Source organism: Podarcis erhardii (genome assembly GCF_964252035.2).
Source record: "Podarcis erhardii genome assembly, chromosome: 5".
NCBI classification, from domain to species: domain Eukaryota; kingdom Metazoa; phylum Chordata; class Lepidosauria; order Squamata; family Lacertidae; genus Podarcis; species Podarcis erhardii.
In genome coordinates this window covers 40,537,433-40,558,684 of record NC_138509.1, presented here as the reverse complement: position 1 = coordinate 40,558,684, position 21,252 = coordinate 40,537,433, and the positions used below count along the sequence as shown (strand labels likewise).

Genomic DNA, 21,252 nt, shown 5'->3' with positions numbered 1-21,252 from the left:
CCAAGTTTATGAACAGTGAAACAGTCATACACTGACTTAAACCATTGGGCCAGTATTATATTCTCTGATTTGGCAACAGCCAGTGATTGGGGGGGGCGAGTTGGGGGGGGGATGTTGAGTTAGAAAAATTTTCCATGCAACTTAGGTCCATTTTACTTGTATTTGGTAAATAAATCTAAAAACTGCCCGGCTTGTCTAATATTTGATTGCTGTTGGCACCCATTCGTTGTTACTTATGAAACTTATGAAACAGATTTTTTTCCATTAAAAAATAAAGTATTGGAAAACTTTATGCCCCATATCACTGGCAACAGCTCTCTAATGTCCCAGGCAGTCGTCTCTCCCAGCCCATATTGTATCTGGAGATTTGCTACATGCATAGCATGTGCTTTATCTCAAAGCTACTTCCCCTTCTTGATCATAAAATGAACACTGCTATTTATTACACTTTTTGAATTAAATGAACAGTGGTATATGCCAACCTGTCATTCAGTAGGCCAGTTCTTCTGAATCTTTTTTTTCTCCCTTGTGTAAATTAATTCCTTTTGCAACTTGTATGACAGATAAAGTTGTAAAGGTCTACCTTTCAATAGACGTGGCTGTGATTCAAGACAGCTGTTTGCCAACATACAGGCAGGAGCTCTCAAGTTTTTGCTTCAAAACCGTTAGTCAAAGAGGCAGATTGAAAACAGTTTGCTTCTGTGACTGTTATATGTTGCAGCACAAACTTTGGTTCTCTCTTTGTTCACACACATGTGAACACAGCTTTGCACCCTTTCCGTTGCCTCTTTATAATGCAAGAAGCTCTTCCTGTTGTACTTTGCAAGCGTGAGGGCAGGTAGATGCTTTAATAAATTCGGTATATTTGTTTATTGAATAACTTCTGATATTGTTGGAATCTTTGTTAATTCTTCTGCTTAGTATGTGCATGCTACAAAAATTACTTTTTCACACATGTGTGTTCCCTTGCAGAACAAAAGCCGTCCTCATTCAAGGGGAGAATATAATGTTTACAGTACCTTTCAGAGTCATGAACCTGAGTTTGACTACTTGAAAAGTCTAGAAATTGAGGAAAAAATTAATAAAATTAGGTGGTTACCACAACAGAATGCTGCTCACTTCTTATTATCTACAAATGGTAAGTTTACACAACACATTTTTCTGCATATGTTCTAGTTGTATCTGATTACTTCTAGATCATTCATGTCTACTTACATATAGTATCATTTCTAATGTAACTACAGTGGTACCTTGGATCTCGAATTTAATCCATTCTAGGAGTCCATTTGACTCCCAAAACAGTCAATTGGCTCCAAGAGCTTCCTGCACTCACATTGGACAGTCAGCTTCTGAAAAACATTTGCAAACTGGAACACTCACTTCCGGATTTGTGGCATTCAGGAGCCGATTTGTTGAGGAGCCAAGCCATTTGACTACCAAGGTACCACTGTATAATTGAATTGTTCATGTGCAACACCAAATAACTGCTTGGTGCTACAAAAGCAAGATAATAATAATAATAATAATAATAATAATAATAATAATAATAATAATTGTTGTTGTTGTTGTTGTTGTTGTTGTTGTTGCTGCTGCTGCTGTCATAATCAAGCCTGCCATCTGGTGTTTCAATTTCTGCAGTCCCAAATCCCCACACTGGCCCATAAGCTAATAGCAAAGTGTAAATTTGCCATGACATTTAAACTGGTGAACCATGGGTTCTCTTGCTTTGTAAGCCATAGTTCACTAAGCTAGTTCAGTTGTTCTTTATGAAACAATTATCGTGCTGTGGACTTCATAATCAATTTTGAATGATATATTGAAAAATCGCCCAGGTCTAGACATAAGAGCATTGAGGCTATCAGCATCATGATGTAACCCTCCTTGTAAAGGAAACCAATACGCTTTCTCACTGTCAGTGTTCCCAACTGTTCTTTCCCAGGCACTGAAGAGAAATTATTTGTAAAGTGTTTACTTGTCCTGAGTAAGATTTTCACAAATGCCCAAATTATTTTGATAGCTTTCTGCAAACCCTTTGCATCATAAGATTTCTGATACATTAAGAGGTATCACTTGCTTGAGAGGGCAAACAAGAATATATCTTTAGATTAAGTGATTTAAGATGCCAAAAACCTTAATATTTAATAATTTAGTAAAAGATAAATCCTTGAAGACTCCACTCTGCTTCTTAACTATTATACAAGCTAGTATTAATAATTCATGGCTTAATAATGTACTTCACTGAACTGATACTTTTCACCCAAAGAGGACAACATTATAGTGGAAGGGAACTTGCAAGTGTGCTGTGTTTCTGAACAGAGTCTGCCCCCCACTGTATTGTTGAGGATCTCTGAATCATATTTTTCTGTTCAGTTTAAAATATCTCCAGAAACCTATTTGACACAATGGACCAAGAGATTTACAGCCTAGTTCATTTAAATTGTGCTGGTTTATTTTATTTTATTTTTGCACTGGTTTTCTTAGGTAAATTAACAGGGGTATTTTTTAAAATACTGTTTTTAGAAAACACAAACCGTACTTTTGTAATAACATGACTACATGTTATAATCAATACCTTGCATAATGAAAATATCTGAAGAAATGTTTTCTCAGTATAAAAGTATCTATTTCTCTTCAAATAATCTACAGCGTTTATCAGGCAAATATATCCATTTTATCAGAGTGTACTCTAGGCTGTTCATCATTATGATAGTGCTTTTTATATTTTAAAAAACTTGTGTAAGACTTTCTACTTATAGTTGAAAGAAGGTTCTTAGTTGCTTACTGAAATTGTAAATTCTTCAGTTGTGCAGACTGTTGTGGCAGGCACAGCTGAAACAAATGCTTATTGTTCAGGCTCTTAGAGGCACTCCTGACGTAATTATATAAATGCTAGTGGCCTAATGCATTTGTGTGCTTGGTTATACAGAAACTATGCATAAGTTCTTCATAAAAGTTGCAGCTTTGTAATAGAGAACGGTGACACTTCACATTGTTTGTTGCTAACAAATTGCTATATACAATGGTTGCCTAAATTATATTAATTTTACCACCACTAGAAAAACCAATGCAACACAGGGTTGTGTATGTGCCATCATTCTTCAGGAATGCATAAAAAGTGCAGCTTGTGTATCAAACAGAATTCAGTTTCATGAGAAATAAAACCCCACTCTAGCCCGTATGGTTACAAAGATATGCTTTGTAATGTCAGTACTTCTGAAATTTCAGGGAAGGGAAGGGACTGAATAAGAGTGGAAGCAATGCTTTGTGGCTCCTTACTCCTTCACAGTATTACCCAAAATAAAATTGATTATGGTATGGGCTTCAAAACTCACCAGTTGTAAGTGCCTCCCAATTCTCCGTAAAGTGCAAGGGTAGGGAGAGTTCAGGTCCCTTTTTCTCAACAATGCCATAGCAAACACAAGTATCACACTGGAAATGCAACAAGACCTAGCCCTTCCCACAAGCTTTGGAGAAGAGGCTGCTTTTACTGCATCTTCCCTTCTTTAAAACCCTGCTCACAGTGAAATCCAGCCCGCCTGCTCCCCCAAGTCCTCTACATGTGACAGAAACTGTGTACCTGGGTATCTCTGGGATGTGTGTGTAGCACATTATTTCTATACAACCGTTGCATAATATGCTCCACTTGCAAAGATTATGCATTTAGAATTGATTTGTCTGGGCAGAGTTCAGTTTATAAACAAACCATTCATTCAGTCTTCTCCACGTCCAAATTCTTAGTCCAGCTTGTATACCATACTGGGTTATTTGTAAGCAAAAATTAATGACAAAGTAGCTTTCGGTGTTGTTTGATTTCAACCATTTGAATATTTTCTCCTTTTTTCAGATAAAACTATTAAATTATGGAAAATCAGTGAACGAGATAAAAGAGCTGAAGGTTATAACTTGAAAGATGAAGATGGAAGACTTCGGGATCCATTTAGAATCACAGCACTACGGGTATTTTGTTACCTTTATTTAGAATTAACAAAATCTAAGCAATGTTACTAACTGTTGGGTCACAGTTGTATCATGCAAAGTAGAAACTTAATTATATACTTGATTTTTTTGAAAGCTTCTAAACATCTACTTAGAAAACTATGAGGTTGGAAAAGCGCTATAACTCATTGCACCATTTTCTCTGTATAAAGAGAATCTTAACTATAAAATCTTTTCTAAACACATAATTTTGCATGAAAAAGGTTGCAGCTGCAGTCCCTGTCATCTCCAGGTACACCTGGATAAGCTCTGTCTTTAAAGCCACTGCCAGTCAGTACTGAATAGAGAATACTGACCTAGATGTAGCCATAGTCTGACTTGGTAAAATGAAGCTTCCTCTGTTCCTTTAATTCAAGACGTTTAACTCCCTTGAAACGTCTACAGTTAACCTAGTCATTTCAAAGACAATTTTATATGTGTATTTAATGCTGTTCTTTCCTGGATGTTCTGGAACATTGTTAAGCTATTTGAAAACAGAAAAAGGTGATTCTACTTATGGTTGCATATCGGTTAAATTTGCACTTTTGGAAACTTGCACAATGTTATACCACTCTTGATTGTTTTTGAACCCTGAAGACAGGCTGCTAGAGAGCCTTTTCAGCTTAATCTTTCACAGGCACAGAACAGTTTGACAGTTGCCATTTAAAATATCAAGCTACTTTTGAAACAGTGATGTACAAATTAGCATGCCAAAAGTTAGAAAGCAAGATGTCAGAGGAATGTGAAAGGACTTGATACACATGTGGTTCTATAGGTCTGAGTCATGCAGTTTTACTTGGCATGCTAGTGTGTTTATGCCTTGTGTGTTGACACTTGAATTCTAATTTTTAGAATGGATTTGTGATCCCTGACTAGAGAAGTTTGTCAACTTCTTTTTACTTAAAGGGTGTTGAGTTGACTGAGATCTGAAATAGTACACCATTAGAAATATCAAAATCTTCAAAAGTAGGGGGTCTATGGCTTGGCTTTTGAAAAAAGGGGTCCACAGTACTTAGCTAATTGGGAATCACTGATTTAGGGTATATTCAGAAGTAGTTCTGCTTGAGCAAAGGGCTACTTAGTAGTATCTTGAATGCAATCCAATGCCAGATCATTCCAGCAACTTTTGTAGCTTTAAAGATTTTGTAACTTTAAGATATTGTAGTGATTAGCCCTTTAAATAAATATTTTATGTAGTAGTGAACTTCTCTCCCTTTCTCTATTTTTAGGTGCCAATATTGAAACCCATGGACCTAATGGTAGAAGCAAGTCCCCGAAGGATATTTGCAAATGCACACACATATCACATAAACTCTATTTCAGTAAATAGTGATCATGAAACGTACCTTTCTGCAGATGACCTAAGAATCAACCTGTGGCATTTAGAAATCACAGACAGAAGTTTTAGTATCCTTTTTTATATTAGATACATAGTAATACTTAATGCTTAGTAGCTTCTTACAATAAGTATTACTGGCCTCAATCAATTGTTCTGAATATGATAAATCTTTTTGTAATAAATTTTTATTGAAGTTTTTCCATAAAAAAAAAAATAATAAACCAATCCATTTATATATCACATATTTCACCTTGTTTGGACCTCCCTCAACTTCTCTGACAATCTTTCGTAGTTCAAATCCTCTCCTCACATTCCTTCTTTAGATATTGCCATTAAATATTATATTTCTATCCTTGCTTGCCTTTTGGCAATACTCCTTCTATTTTCACAAAGCTTCTTTGAAACACGCTAGCGTTGTGCTATCCTCACATATGTTTTTCAAATACTCTGTAAATTTCCCCCAGTCCTCAATGAATTTCTGGTCTTTTTGGTATCTAATTTTCCCTGTTAATTTGTCTAACTCTGCGTAGTCTGTTAGTTTTGACCTCCATTCCTCCAGAGTCGGAACCTCTTCTTGTTTCCACCTCTGGGCCAACAATATCCTTGCTGCGACGGTAGCATATTGAAACAGTTTACAGTCTCTCCTACTTATATCCGTTCTTGTTATTCCCAGCAGGAAGAGTTCTGGTTTCTTAACAAAGCTATATTTTAGCATTTTCTTTAGTTCATTGTGTATCATCTCCCAGAACCCCCTTACTTTTTTACAATCCCACCACATGTGCATAAATGTACCTTCCTTCTCCTTACACCTCCAACATTTATTACAGGTTTTGTACATCTTTGCTAATTTTGCAGGTGTCATATACCACCTGTAAACCATCTTCATTACGTTTTCTTTTAATGTAACACATGCCGTAAATTTCAAGTTTTCATTCCATATTTTCTGCCAATCACCAAGGTCTATGTTGTATCCTAAATCTTTGGCCCATTGAATCATAACTACTTTCACCTCCTCATCTATTGTGTGCCATTCTAACAAAATTTTATACATTTTAGAAATTGTTTTGGAGTCGTTATTCACTATCTCTATTTGGTATCTCGAATCTTTTTCTTTATACCCCTTTTCTTTCACATCTTTTTTAAACATTTCATTTATTTGATGGTAATGCAGCCAATCAAAGACGTATTCTTTAACTTGTTCGTATGGTTTTAGTCTCCACTTTCCTCCTTCTTTCTCCACCAAATCTCCATAGGTAATCCAATCACTTCTCATATTTTCTTTTTTGACCCCCATGACCTCTAACGGGGATAGCCAATGTGGCACCCCCCCTTCCAATATATTTTTATATCTGTCCCAAACTTCCCATAGCGATTTCCGGAAGATGTGGTTTTCAAAGGTTTTATATCCCTTCTTCTTTTCTTTCCAAAGATACGCGTGCCACCCGAGTCTGTTGTCGAATCCTTCCAGGTCTAGGAGTTTTGTATTTTTAAGTTTAATCCATTCTTTTAGCCAGCAAAGACACGATGCTTCGTAGTATAGCTTCAGATCTGGCAGGGCAAAGCCTCCCCTTTCTTTTGCATCTGTTAGTAATTTATATTTAATTCTCGGCTTTTTGCCCTGCCATATGTATCTAGAGATCGTCCTTTGCCATTCCTTAAAAATCGCCACTCCTTTTAATATTGGTAACATCTGGAATAAAAACAGCATCTTTGGTAGCACTAGCATCTTAATCATTGAGATTCTACCCCAGAAGGATAGTTTTAATCTATTCCATACTTCCAGATCCTTCTTAATTCCATTCCACACCGGGATATAGTTGTTTTGGAACAGATCAATATTTTTTGGGGTTAGCCATATTCCCAGATATTTGACCTTTTTGACAATTTCAATACCAATTTGTTGCTGCAGTGCCTCCATTGTTGCTTTTTCCATGTTTTTAACTATAATTTTAGTTTTTTTCCTGTTTATTATGAAACCTGCCACCTCTCCAAATGTTTCAATTTCCTTCAGTATCTCAGCTGCTGTCTCCAGCGGATCTTCTATCATCAAGACTAAGTCGTCAGCAAAGGCTTTGACTTTATATTGATTTTGGCCTACTGACACCCCCTTTATACTTTCTTTTTTCCTTATTGAGTCTAATAACACCTCCAGGACCAGAATGAATAGTAGTGGTGACAATGGGCATCCCTGTCTGGTACCCTTAGAAATCTTTATTTCTTCTGTTATTACATTATTCACTATCAGCTTCGCTTTTTGCTCCGTATATATTGCTTTAATTCCATTGAAGAAGTGACTTCCCATTTCTCTTTGTTCAATATTTTTCAACATGAAATCCCATGCGACATTGTCGAATGCTTTTTCAGCGTCCACGAACATCAGCATTGCTTGTTTCTCGTTTCTTGCAGACAGGTATTCTAAAATATTTATTACATTTCTCACATTATCTCTCATCTGTCTGCTTGGGAGGAAACCCGCTTGGTCGTCGTGGATAATTCCTTGTAAAACCTTTTTTAATCTTTCTGCTATAATTCCTGTGAAAATTTTGTAGTCCGTATTTAATAATGAGATTGGTCTATAATTCTTTACTTGGGTTAAGTCCGCATCTTCTTTTGGAATGAAGGTTATAAGTGCTTCCTTCCATGTCTCTGGAATTTCTTTCTCCTTTAATATGTTGTTCATTACTTCTTTCAGTGGTATCAACAGGGATATTCCCAATTCTTTGTAATATCTTGCTGTAAAGCCGTCTGGTCCTGGGGCCTTTCCATTTTTCAGTTTTTTTATCGTCACTCTTATTTCCTCTATGTCTATCGGGGTGTTCAGCCTTTCTTGTGCTTCTGTCGGGATCTTTCGCACCTCTTTCTCTTTTAAATATCTTTCTATTTTCCTCATATTATTCTTTTCTTTCTTTTTATATAATTGTCTGTAATATTCCAAGAATCCTTTCCTGATATCTTTGGGGTTATTTATCTCCGTTCCTCCCACTTCAATTTTATTTATTGTATTTTGCTCCTTCCTTTTCTTAGTCTGCCAGGCAAGCCATTTTCCTGACTTGTTTGCGAATTCGAAATTCTTTTGTCTCAGTTTTTTTATATTCCATTCCACCTCCTTGTTTATCATCATTGCAAATTGAGTTTGTAAAACCTTGATACTTTGCTTAATTCTTTCATTGTTTGGTTTCCTGATTAGTTTTTGTTCGTTTTCCATAATTTGTTTTAAAATTTCTTTCTTTTCTTTCTCTCGATTTTTCTTCTTGATCGAATTCTGCTGTATAAAAAAGCCTCTCATCACCGCCTTGCTTGCGTCCCACACGGTGTTCATCCTCGTTCCTTTATTGCAATTGTCTTCAAAATATTCTTTCAATTTCTTCTGTGCGTCTTGCACAATTTTCCGATCATCCAATAAATAATCATTCAGTTTCCATCTGAAAGTTCTTTCTTCAAATCCTTTGATTTCTAGTTTGATGGGACTATGATCTGAGATAACTCTCGGTTGAATTTCTACTTGGAGGATTCTTGGCGTTAATTCATTTGATATCCAAATTTGATCGATTCTAGACATTGACTGGTTTGGTTCCGAATAAAAAGTAAACTGTTTCTCCATTGGGTGTCGTAGCCTCCATATATCTATTAAATTGCAGTTTTTGACCATTTCAAAAAAAGTTTTAGGTAATTTTCCTTCTTTTGATCCATTATTTCTCAATCTATCCATCTCTGCTGATATCACTCCGTTCATATCTCCCATCACAATTATCTTCTGGTCTGCGTATTCCAACAGTTTTTCTTCCAAATTCTTGTAAAAATCAGTCTTATTTCCATTAGGTGCGTAGATCCCGACAATCACTATTTTCTCGCCTTGCCAATTAATTTGAATTGCAATAACTCTTCCTTCCTCATCTTTAAAAATTTGTTGGGCTTCAATTTTACTCCTTACATACAATATCACTCCCCTCTTCTTCTCCTTGTCTGATGATATAAATTCGTTTCCAAGTCTCTTGTTGATCAGAATTTTCCTGTGTCTCTTTGCTACATGCGTCTCCTGCAAACAGATTATGTCTAAATTTTTCTTCTTTAAAAGTTGTTCCACCTTGTTGCGTTTCTTTTTTTCGTTCAGTCCATTCACATTCCAATTCCATATGTTTAAAGCCATATTTTTCAGATTAAATTAATTTGAATAATATATTTTCCTAAATTTTATAATCTTTCCTCCTCTTCTTCCTCCTCTTCCTCTTCCTGCCCTTCCTCATCCCTTTGTTCTCCATTCTTCACCTTTGCAGCGGTACCTCCAGTTGCTCCTTTCATTTCTTCTTCTTCTTCTGCCGTCAGTTCTCTGTACTTTCTTTGGAACTTGCCTATCTCCGCTGGACTGTTCAGCCGGTGTCTTTTATTCTTGTAAGTAAAGGAGATCCCTTCCGGGAACTCCCATCTGAATTCTATGTTGTTCTTTTTGAGAATTTGTACTAGTGGTTTGTAAGGGTCTCTCCGCTTCAGCAGTTTGATTGGGATGTCTTTAAAGATAATTATGTAAAAACCGTCTATAGACAATCTTTTTTCCCTATTTTTTTGAAGAACCAAATTTCTCATATCTCTATCCTTAAATGTTATCAAGCAGTCTCCAGGATATTTCTTCGCTTTGGTCGTTCTTACCTTCATCCTGAAGGCATTTTGAATTGAGTTTGCCACCTCCACCTCCTGAAGCTCCAGCCATTGTGCCATTTCTCTTGTTAATCTTTGTTTAATATTCTCATTATGGGTTTCTGGTATCCCTCTCATCCTCAGATTAACTTCTCGTTGCCGAAGTTCATTCATGGAGATGGCATCCCACATTTCTTCTTGTGTTTTGTTAGATTCCATGAGACTCGCCCTGATTTTGTCCTCTTCCCGTTTCAGTTCCCTCATTTCCAATTTTGTCTTTTTCATTCCCTCCTCTAACATGTGAGTTCTTTTAGATACTTCTTTAATTTGTCCTTTCAGTTCATTTACTGTCTCGTCTATTTTCTTATCCATTTTCCCAATCTTTGCATCTAATTGTTCAATTTTTGTTTCTAAATTCTTTTCACTCTGCCTAATTTCACCAAACATTTTCAATATTTCCGCTCTGAAATCTGTTTCTTGTTTGGATCCCTTTCTATCTCCCGGAGTCCCCCCTTCACCACTTTTTTTCTGTATGTGTGACATTTTATCTATATATCAATAATCCTCTTCTATATACCAATAACCCTCTTCTATATATACCAATTATTTATCCCCCTTTCAACCCAAGAATCAAATTAATCTCCCCAGAAACAATCCCCAGTGCCCCTAAAGTTCTTTAGTCAGTTATACTTTTAAATCTATTTTTGCCCAATATAGTTATGTCCTTTAACCAGTCTCCCTAGTCAATGTTCCTTCTTCTTGCCCCCACTTGGGCTAATCCACTGGTTAAGATTGTTAATGATCGAGTTCCAAATCCAAATCCAAAATCCAGAGTACCAGTCCGATCAATACTCGGTCTAGAATCTTCCTGCCACCATTTAGGCTAATCCATATCGTATTGCATATATCCACCTTCTTAAAATTTTAATCCTTTTTGGTCTTCCTGCCCTCAATTGGGCTAATTCCCTTAAGAGTTCGGGCTAATGGGGTGTTCCGGAGGTTAAACACCGATAGGTTAAATCCCAATTAAATTTCTTCCCGGCAGTCAGAGATCCCACCTCGATGACAAGTTCGCTCAAAGAGACCAGCCAAAATCAAACAGAAAAAGAAAAAAAAGAGAAATCAAGCTGTAATTTTCCTTCCATCCACCAGGGGGTTGCAGTCGGTGGGGAGAGTCCAGAGGACACACACACACACGCAAAAAGAAAAAAGAAAAAGGGAAGAAAAAAAAACTGCAAAAAGAAGTAGGGAAGATACTAAGCAAAATAAAAGCTTCCCCGCTTCACAGAGTGAGATCTTCTTTAAACCGGTGACCAGGTTGTTTTAAAGTTTAAAGTTTAAAGTTATTTGGGTTGGTTAAGATAGTAGTGCCGTACCAAACAGAAAGTCCCTTTCTCCTCCTTCTTCCTCCTTCTTCCTCCTGGCACGTAGCAACCAAAGAGAGTAATGGAGTCTCTGACCCGATAAATTCTTTCGTTGCGCAGAGCTTTTAAAAGTGAAACTATCGCCCTTTTTTTGCCTCCCGTTGTATGGGGGCTGGGGAAATCAGGGACATATATACAGGCTAATCGCAATATAGTAACTTATTGCTCCCCTCTACTTTCCTCTTTTATCAGTTACTTTGTTTCGAGCATTCTGGAAAGTTTCCAAGGGGAGAAGAGTTCGACCGCTAGCGACACTCACGTTTTCCACTGCTTTGCCTAGATCTCTGCGTCCGCCATGATTTCAGATAAAAGTTGAGCTCTCTTTTTAGCCTCCTTCTTCTTCGAAATCTCTTAGTATCCACTCCGAAATTATAATCTCCTTATTTAGACTCGAATTTGCTTTTTCTGAGAATCCGGCGCTTCCCCCTCAGGCTCGGGGCTTCGCTTTCTCGAAGGGAGCTATGGCTTCCCTCAGCCCGCTTCTCCCCCCGTCGTACTCTTCGCTCCGATAAAACGGAGTTACCTGACGTCCGAGGGGTCCACGATTTCGGCTCCACGGGAACCAGTGTATCTGCACACCCTCCAGATACTTTTCAGGGGACCGCTGCGCCCTGCGGAACCCCTTTTTCCTCCGAGAAGCTCGGGATTCTCCGCAGTGAAGAAATCCCCGCCTGAGTCGGTGTCGCGCTGGACCGGAAGTCGTTCTGAATATGATAAATCATCTGTTTTATTTTGTTTAGTCTTTTAAGACAAGGGTAGGGAATCTCTAGCCCTTCCAGGTACTGCTGGACTATAGTTGCCATCATCATTAGCCATGCTGGCTAAGGGTAATGGAAGTTAAATAAAGTTTGGAGAGCCTACATGTTCTCCACACCTTTAGAATTTCAGGAGTTTTGAGTTTGGAAGAGCAAAAAACTGCAAGGCATGTAAAAATGGTGGACTCTCCTTCCTTGGAGGTATTTAAACAGGTTGGATGGCCATCTGTCATGGATGCTTTAGCTGAGATTCCTGCATTGCAGGGGGTTGGACTAGATGACCCTTGGGACCCTTCCAATTCTATGATTCTATGAAATGTTGGGGAGGAGGAGCATTCTTCGCAGCTGTCTTGTGCTGTCAAAATAATGAGCGGTAACAGTGCCTTGTAACTTCTTTCTGCCTTGAATTCTTCTGACTCCCAGTAAACAATTCTTCTCTGGGTTTTGCATTTTTTAAAATAATATTTAACTCTCATATGCTAGAGTTCTGTTTGGCAACTATATTAAAGGGAGCCCAGAGCAGTGACCAACATAGTGTCTGATAAGACCATAGCCAAATGATAGCTTTAAAATGTACAGGGCATTAATGTGTTTCTATCCCCTCCCAAAGGCCTGGACAAATTAAATTCAGTCTGAACATGGTCGGGGAAGCGGGTGCTTGATTCCCCCCCCCCTTCCACCTTGAGTCCCAAATATGAGGTGCTGCTATGAGAAAACTGTCTCTCATGTTCACATGCCCCAACTGTTGGTGGTGGTATTCTGAGAAGACCCCTCCCCTCCACCCCTGTTGTAAACTGCAGGTTGTAGAGAATGGTGATCCTTCAATTGTATATTAGATGATAAACTGAATGCTAGAAATGTCAATTCCAAATAATACAGAATTTGGGTACAGTTTTTAGATTGTTTATCACCCTGTATTGCATACTTTTAAAGTTATATTTTGAGGAAAACAAATCTATATGAACCTATACAAACAAACTTTCAGACATTGTAGATATAAAGCCTGCTAACATGGAGGAACTTACAGAGGTGATAACGGCAGCAGAATTTCATCCTCATCATTGTAATGTGTTTGTCTACAGCAGTAGCAAAGGAACTATACGGCTCTGTGATATGCGTTCATCAGCTCTTTGTGATAGACATTCAAAATGTAAGTATTTTCTCAGTTTTCTTTACCACTTCTCAGAAAAAAACAGGTATGTTTTCTGTAAAGGATGCGGGTGGCTCTGTGGTTTAGACCACAGGGCTTGCCAATCAGAAGGTCAGCGGTTCGAATCCCCGTGACGGGGTGAGCTCCCATTGTTCGGTCCCAGCTCCTGCCAACCTAGCAGTTCGGAAGCACTTCAAAGTGCAAGTAGATAAATAGGTACTGCTCCGGCGGGAAGGTAAACGACATTTCCGTGCACTGCTCTGGTTCGCCATAAGCGGCTTAGTCATGCTGGCCACATGACCCAGAAGCTGTCTGCGGACAAACACCAGTTTCTCAGCCTATAGAGCGAGATGAGCGCCGCAACCCCAGAGTCGTCCGCAACTGGACCTAATGGTCAGGGGTACCTTTACCTTTACCTTTATATTTTCTGTAAACTAATACAGTGGTGCCTCGCAAGACGAAATTAATCCGTTCCGCGAGTCTCTTCGTCTAGCGGTTTTTTCGTCTTGCGAAGCAAGCCCATTGACGACTTAGCGGATTAGCGCTTTTAGCGGCTTAGCAGATAAGCAGATAAGCGGCTTAGAAAAAGGGGGGGGAGGGGAAAAAAAACGCAGGAACTCGCAAGACATTTTCGCATTGCGAAGCAAGCCCATAGGAAATTCGTTTTGCGAAGCACCTCCAAAACGGAAAACCCTTTCGTCTAGCAGGTTTTCCGTCTTGGGAGGCATTCATCTTGCGGGGCACCACTGTATTAAGTTCTGTTTATTGGTAGAGAACATCCCAGTGTCTATCTGGGATCTCACCATTCCAATGGGCATAGAATACATGGTGTCTTGATTTTGTTGGGCACATTTCAGCAACTCTTGTGGGGCAGAGGTTGGAAACCACTGATATGGCTAAGCCTTGGTTAACTAAAAATGTTAAAGTATTAACCATAATAGTAAGCAGCTTTTCTGTCCACTTTCACAACTTTCAGTCTTTGAAGAACCTGAAGATCCCAGCAGCAGATCATTCTTTTCAGAAATAATTTCCTCAATATCGGATGTAAAATTCAGTCATAGTGGTCGATACATGATGACCAGAGACTACCTTTCAGTTAAAGTATGGGATCTCAATATGGAAAACAGGCCTGTAGAGACCTATCAGGTACAGTGTTTGTGTGTTATATTTTATAATAATAAAGATTTCTTCCCAAAATTCAACATGTTCTCATGCTCTTCAACACTTATATATTTTAAGGTTCATGAATATCTGCGAAGCAAACTTTGTTCACTGTATGAGAATGACTGCATCTTTGACAAGTTTGAGTGCTGCTGGAATGGTTCTGATAGGTAAGGCTGACTTGTGTAAGGAGACTCGCTTAAATGCTTGCCTGAACTGAAAATTGGTGGTGGTTTTAATTCAAGCAGAAGGAAAAGTGAGATCTATGATCCGCACTGGGGCTGGTGAGCAGGGCGGGGGACAGCCTAAACTTCTACTTTAGCTTCCACAGTAGTTCTTGGTGCATCTATATTAGTTATGTCATTGTGTACTTAATAACTTGCTGTAGGTCATCCTCAAAGTATATGATGGGTAGCATGATAAAAACAAATGTGCTGCCTTAGGAGGAAATATAAATTCAGTGATGGTACATTTGCTTTGTGTGGAAAAGAGAGGGGGAATTCCTGGGATCAGTCCTCGGTATCTCAGACTTCAAGCATGTGGCCTGGTTGCTCTGAGAAGAAAATTTTGTGTGTGAATTGAATGGTAACTTAGAGATGGTTGGCTGCTTGAAATATCCTTTAGTGTGGAAGTGGAAAACCTTTGTTCTGTTAAGAAGCATATTCCTTTGGGGGTAAACTGTTGGGATCCGCATGCCAACTGTGGGCCAAACCCCAAAGTGAGTGGGGCCCTCCTTTTTTCTGTCTTCCCACCCAGTGGGCTGCTAGTATAGAGACAGATTGCTCTTGCCAGTGGTCTGAACTGATCATTTGCTGCAGAAGGTGTTGAAATGAGGTAAAGCACCACACAAATTAAACCCCAAGGACTTTAGGTGGCCCATTGCTCAGTGTGTAGCACGATATAGCATAGATGCCACAACACACAAAGATTCAGCAATGCCTTCCTCCTGGTTAAGTGCATCTCCGCTGGGATAAACCCCACCCTAATAACGAGAGCTGTTGCCAATCAGTTGGTCTGGATCAGCTGCTGGTAAGAGACAGCTTATTATTTACATGAAAAACATGATATACCGTATTTTTCGCTCTATAGGACGCACTTTTTTCCCCTCCAAAAATGAAGGGGAAATGTGTGTGCATCCTATGGTGCAAATGCAGGGGGGAGGCAGGCAGGAAAAGCTTCCAAGTCACCTGAAGGTGACTGAACAGCACCTTGTTTTAGAGGGGGAGAACAAGGGGGGGAATTCTCCCCTTCTCTGCGCAGCACCTCCTGCCACTGGGGGCTGGGCAGAGAGGGGGATATTTTTTTTTCTTGTTCTCCCCCTCTAAAATAAGGTGCGTCCTATGGTCTGGTGCGTTCTATAGAGCAAAAAATACGGTACATAGGAAAATACTAATAAAATAGGAATGCCTCTCAAGCCATTGTAACTATCCATTAAGGTCTGCAGGAGAGGCCCATCTTTTGTGCGTCTACCGTATTTTTCGCTCGATAACACGCACCTGACCATAACACGCACATAGTTTTTAGAGGAGGAAAACAAGAAAAAAAAATCTGAATGAAACAGTGGATGTATCATTTTTGTGCTTCATGCTGTGGCCACAGACATGTGATTTGATGGTGAATTTGGGGTGACCCAATGCAAAAATCCTGAGAATCCCTGTGCATCCATGGTTTGTAACCACGTTTTTGCACCATTGCAGCCCCAGGCAACAGTGGGTGCGTGATTTTGGGGGGGCAGGCTGTAGCCATGGACATGCTATGTGATCTGATGGTGAATCTGGGGTGACCCAATGCAAAGATCCTGAGGATCCATGTGGATCCGTGCTTTGTAACCACGTTTTTGCACCATTGCAGCCCTGTTTTTGCATCAGATCATTGCTATATGATCTGATGGTGAATCTGGGGTGACCCAATGCAAAGATCCTGAGGATCCATGTGGATCCCTGCTTTGTAACCACGTTTTAAGTGGGGAGGGAAGGAAAAACATAGAAGGGACAAGGAGCAGGAGAGGGATGTGCGGAGAAGCAGCTGGCTAAGAATGCAGGAGAGGAGTTTAAAGGGGGGGGAGGAAGGCAAAAGTCCCCCCCCACCCAAGCCAGCCCCCCCCCTCTCTCCTGCATGTTTTCCGCTGCCTGCGAGTCCCTAGACGCAGCAGCAGCAGCACCGGAGCACGGAGAGGGAAGGACGCTCTGCTTTCCCCTCTGCTTGCCTGGAGGGGAGGGGATTTGCCTGCTCTTTGTTCCGTTTGAGCAAACACAGTAACGAAACAGAAGTGGGTGGGCAGTAAGACCCTGAGGCAGAATGCAGGAAAGCAGCAGCCTCCTCTCCTCCGTGACGGCGCAATATGATTTTTGCCTGATTTTTGCCCTGTACTTGGGACAGTCAGCTCCAGGGACCACACATTCGCTCAATAACACGCACAGACATTTCCCCTTGCTTTTTAGGAGAAAAAATCTGTGTGTTATAGAGGGGAAAATACGGTACCTCTAACTGAAGTTCAGGGAGCAGGAGCCTTTTCTGCAGCAGCACCTCATCTCTGGAGTGACTACCTGTCAGAGGCAGGTCTGGTACTGACACTGGTTCCTTTTCATTGGTTAGAAAAGATGCACCCCTCCCCCCACTCTTAGGAGAAGTGAAAACTGTAAGGAGCCACAGCAGTTTATTGCCTTCTGATGATCTTGCATATTTTAAGGAAATTTTAGACTGTTTCACTTACGTGTCTGTGGTTATTTTATTGATGTGTTGTTGTTACTTTTCCCTGAGACCCATTGTTGAACAAACTAGTAATAACAAATAAATAAATAGTAAGGGAAAGGAAATTGCGACCCTCCTACAATTGCAAGTAACTTGACATTACCTATCAGAAGTAACCAATGAATAAAAAGTTGTTATCTTCTCTTTTCCAATGCAGTGCTATTATGACTGGCTCATACAACAACTTCTTTAGGATGTTTGATCGAAACACACGGCGAGATATTACATTAGAGGCTTCAAGAGAAAGTAGCAAACCTCGTGCTATCTTAAAGCCCCGGAAAGTGTGCACAGGTGGCAAGAGAAAGAAGGATGAAATAAGTGTTGACAGTCTGGACTTCAATAAGAAGATCCTTCATACAGCATGGCACCCTGCAGAGAACATCATTGCTGTAGCTGCCACCAATAACTTGTATATATTCCAGGACAAAATTAATTAAAGACGGCTTATCTGAGGACAAAGTTGTCGTTTTGCATAGTTAAGCTCAGTTGTTTATCTGTCAGAGAGATGGCCTTGTTGTCCTCCCAGTAAAGAACATTGATGCACTTATTTCCCTTTATAGGTAAAGGAGAGAAGCTGGCCTGGACTTGAGTTCATGGTGTATTTCTGCCTTCAGTGAGGGAGAACGTGGAATTGAATTTTTGTAAACGAAAAAAAGCCCACTAGAAGCAGAATTGATGGACAATACTCAATAAAGGCCAATATTCAAAACAAATGTATTTATTTAAGTCTGAGCCTTCCTTTCCAGTTGATAGACCAAAAATCTAACACCCAAGAAACAAATTGTCATAAAAATGTAATTTCTATCTCACGTGCTCTTTATCTGCTGTAATATTTGGGCCTTTCAAAACATATATTTGTGCTTTATGCCTGTAAACATTCTTTCTCTGGCCTTCATCTAAGCTTTAGGTGTTTCTACCTTTGAGCATATAGGTAAGTCTAGAGTTGGGTGTGTAGACAGGTTTTTCATGTATATTTACTCACCAACTGTATCTATAACCACACCTTCCGGTGTAAACCACTTAATAAAAATAACAAACTATAAAAAGTGTTTTTAAATCTGAAAGTATGTATTCAGTCTTTTTTATTGCATGTATTGAGATTGTGCAAAATAACTCTGACGGAAAGATTTGAAAATAGTTTGTCCCAAAAATATTAGGTTGTATCCAATGCTAGTCCTGCTCTGAACAGGCCCATTGAAATTAAGACACATGACAAACAGGCTCATTAATCTCAATGGCTCTACTCTGAGTAGAACTTAATTGAATACTATCCATTTTTTGACAGTATAAGCAGTTTAAAGCAGTATATACTGCTTCGAACACTAAACTGATTTTTTTTCTCCAGTTGTCATCACCTTAGCTTGTATTAGTTTTTTGTGTAAGAAAGGGGGGGGGCATCATATGGTGCGCAGAAAAGACAAAGTGTAAAGTACTTGTTTAAAGTTATATACAGCCTTAAAGGAGCAAGATGGTCTTTTACATCAAAACCTTCAACAAATCACTGCTCTGGTTTAACAGTAAACATGCCTCAACATGTGAGAAGCATACCTTAATGTGCATTACTACTACTTCTTTTTTTAACCTTTAGTCCTTTTTGTTCCATAGAGTATACTTTTAAAAAATATTACAACTGGGCATAAGCATATGCATACAAAACTTTCCATTGCAGTTCAAATGTGTATGTTTTTAAACTTGATTATGCCAAACAGGAGCACAACTTAAACATGTTTTAACTCTTACTCCAGGTCTGTAAAACCAGGAGATCAAGCTGTCTTGAGGCTGAATACTGATGTGAAAATATATTTGTAGAATACTGAGTTTCCACTAGCAATAGGGGGCTGCAGAAAAGTTATGGGGTCTCTCTCGCTTCTAGAAGATATGTGATTAACTCCCAGTATTTCACTGTAAGCTTCTGTGGGAGAAAACTTGTACACACAAAAAGAGTGGGCACACTTTTAATAGCATCAAGTATCTTAAATACTAGTGCAAGTACTATCACTTGCTCCAGACTTCCTACTAAATGTGCCTATGAAATCCTCCTTAAAATTCAGGCCCTTTAAGCTTCCAGGGTGAAATACTTGTGTGTGGTTTACACTCGAATTTTAAAGAAATGAAGGTTTAATATGATTGCTAGAGTCCGATATGAATATGCAAGAGCAGCATGTCTCTGTTCCTACCCTATCAATTAACGTCCATAGAGTGCCACTCTTGTTCGCGATACAATAATAAATACTAATTTGGGGTTTCTAAAGATAAAGATTAAAAATCGTATACTGTATATCAGTTGTGACACTATTTGCAAATCTTGAAATGTGGAACGGTTAGGTCATTTAACCATTAGATTGACTTTGTTCCTTAAAATACATGAGGTAAATACAATGGGATTGTACATAATTGTTCAATTATTTTGACCAAAAAGTTTAATAAATTTTAAATGTTTACCTGCACTTGCTCTGCGTACTTTGAAACTTTTTCAATGTACTCTTCCCCCCTAAAATTGCATCTGAATTGTCTTTCGGTATGTTATTTTCACTGTACAAAGTAATCACCAGTAGCTGCTACATGAGAGTAGCTTACACCCAGAGATAGATGCCAGCCACACTTCTTTGCATAGATGTGACATGTCTATTGCTTTCTATAGCATTCTTTGGGGTTTGGGCCCATTTAGGTGTATGCTGGAAGATGCTATGATTCTGTATTTCAGATTTTTAAAAATGTTTTCAATGCTTTTAATGCTAGACTGTTTGCATGTCCTCTTCTTACTCCCCTACTAAATCGTAGCAGTTAATTGTTTTACAAAGCTGTTAGTTGAAATAGCTGAGAAACATGAAATGCTTCAAGAAGCTTGCTGTGACTAAGTCAGAGGTCTCTTGGTGTAAGGGATAGCTTTGAATTGTGCGTTTAATGTAAATGGGTTGGATCCTAAGTTTTTTCCTCAGTAAATGAAAGGGATTCTTTCATTCACAGAACAGAAACTTGAGAATCCAAGTCACTGTTATCCAGCCTGAGCAAGGTATTTAATACTCAATATTGAACATCTTGAAATTGGAGTTAGTATGATTGGAACCAGGAAAATGGAGTCTATCAGTCTTGCATGTATTTGGATTGCTTCGTATTATTAAAATGTGTGCTTAGGTTTTTACAGCACCTTGAAAAGTACAGTTGATTCACAGTGAAGATAGTTGTGTTCAGCTTTTTCATCTTTTCTGTAACATCCACCCATTTGAATGATAAAGCAATTGTGATGAAATGTAGGAACATTTAGCTTTCCCAGTAGAATCAACTTAGTAATACTGCATTCAACTTTTTGAATCTTAATTTTTAGGTCTGAGAGAGCTTTAATGCATAGGCAGTGCTGTACTATTTGACTTTGAGTTATGGTATAATTTCAGAGAATATAAACTCAGGCATATTGTGAGGGCTTCCCCTCCTTTTGAAGCATCTGGATAATCACATTCAGATCTTACCATGAATATGCAGATGCTGTCTGGCTGGCTTATGAAGAGTCATTTAGGATGCAGGCAGCTGTGGATCCCAATTTGAACTGGGCCAGGAAGGAGCCTGAACTTTGGCTCCCAATGTATGACCACAGCTGGCTGCATTCAGGGTGAGAGGCCTGCTGACAGTCTGGCACACATTACTTTCAAATCGGCTCTGTTTCAGCATCTACCAGTTTGGGTTTTGGAACTGATGATGGGTCACTGGAAAATGGGGGCATTTGTATCCTTACGATGGGCCGCTCAAGGGCCCTGGCTAATACTGTTTTGCAGAAGTGTGCTTGTTCACTTCCTTGCTTTTGTTTTGATAGGTGCTTGGAGTGTACTGGTGCTCATTTGTGGCCGCAGTTTGGTGTTTCTGGGTCAATCACAGGGTGTGGAAAGATGCTCATAGAATCCAGTTTGGGCTTGGCGAAAGTGCCTGTGTGCAGTGGGTTGGGTAGGCATGGTATACAATGAAAGTGCATTTTGCCAGCATTGTTCAACCCTGTGCTGGGGCAGCGCACTCATATTTTGGTCATTTACCTAGGTGGAAACTATTTTGCAGTTGCTGAAGATCACTGTTCAA

The 21,252-nt window shown here is 39.2% G+C and overlaps 1 protein-coding gene across 3 annotated transcripts in view; it reads left to right on the top strand.

Moving 5' to 3' along the window:
• PPP2R2D (protein phosphatase 2 regulatory subunit Bdelta) overlaps positions 1-19,634 on the top strand; it is a 38,954-nt gene extending 19,320 nt beyond the window's left edge. For all 3 annotated transcript variants that reach the window (XM_081863300.1, XM_081863301.1, XM_081863302.1), the window contains 7 exons: positions 973-1,138; positions 3,845-3,957; positions 5,205-5,382; positions 13,111-13,275; positions 14,252-14,421; positions 14,515-14,606; positions 17,345-19,634. In XM_081863300.1, the coding sequence (XP_081719426.1) occupies positions 973-1,138; positions 3,845-3,957; positions 5,205-5,382; positions 13,111-13,275; positions 14,252-14,421; positions 14,515-14,606; positions 17,345-17,624 (1,164 nt within the window). In that variant the 3' untranslated portion in view covers positions 17,625-19,634. The remainder of the gene's footprint in view (positions 1-972; positions 1,139-3,844; positions 3,958-5,204; positions 5,383-13,110; positions 13,276-14,251; positions 14,422-14,514; positions 14,607-17,344) is intronic.
• The last annotated feature ends 1,618 nt before the right edge of the window (positions 19,635-21,252 follow it).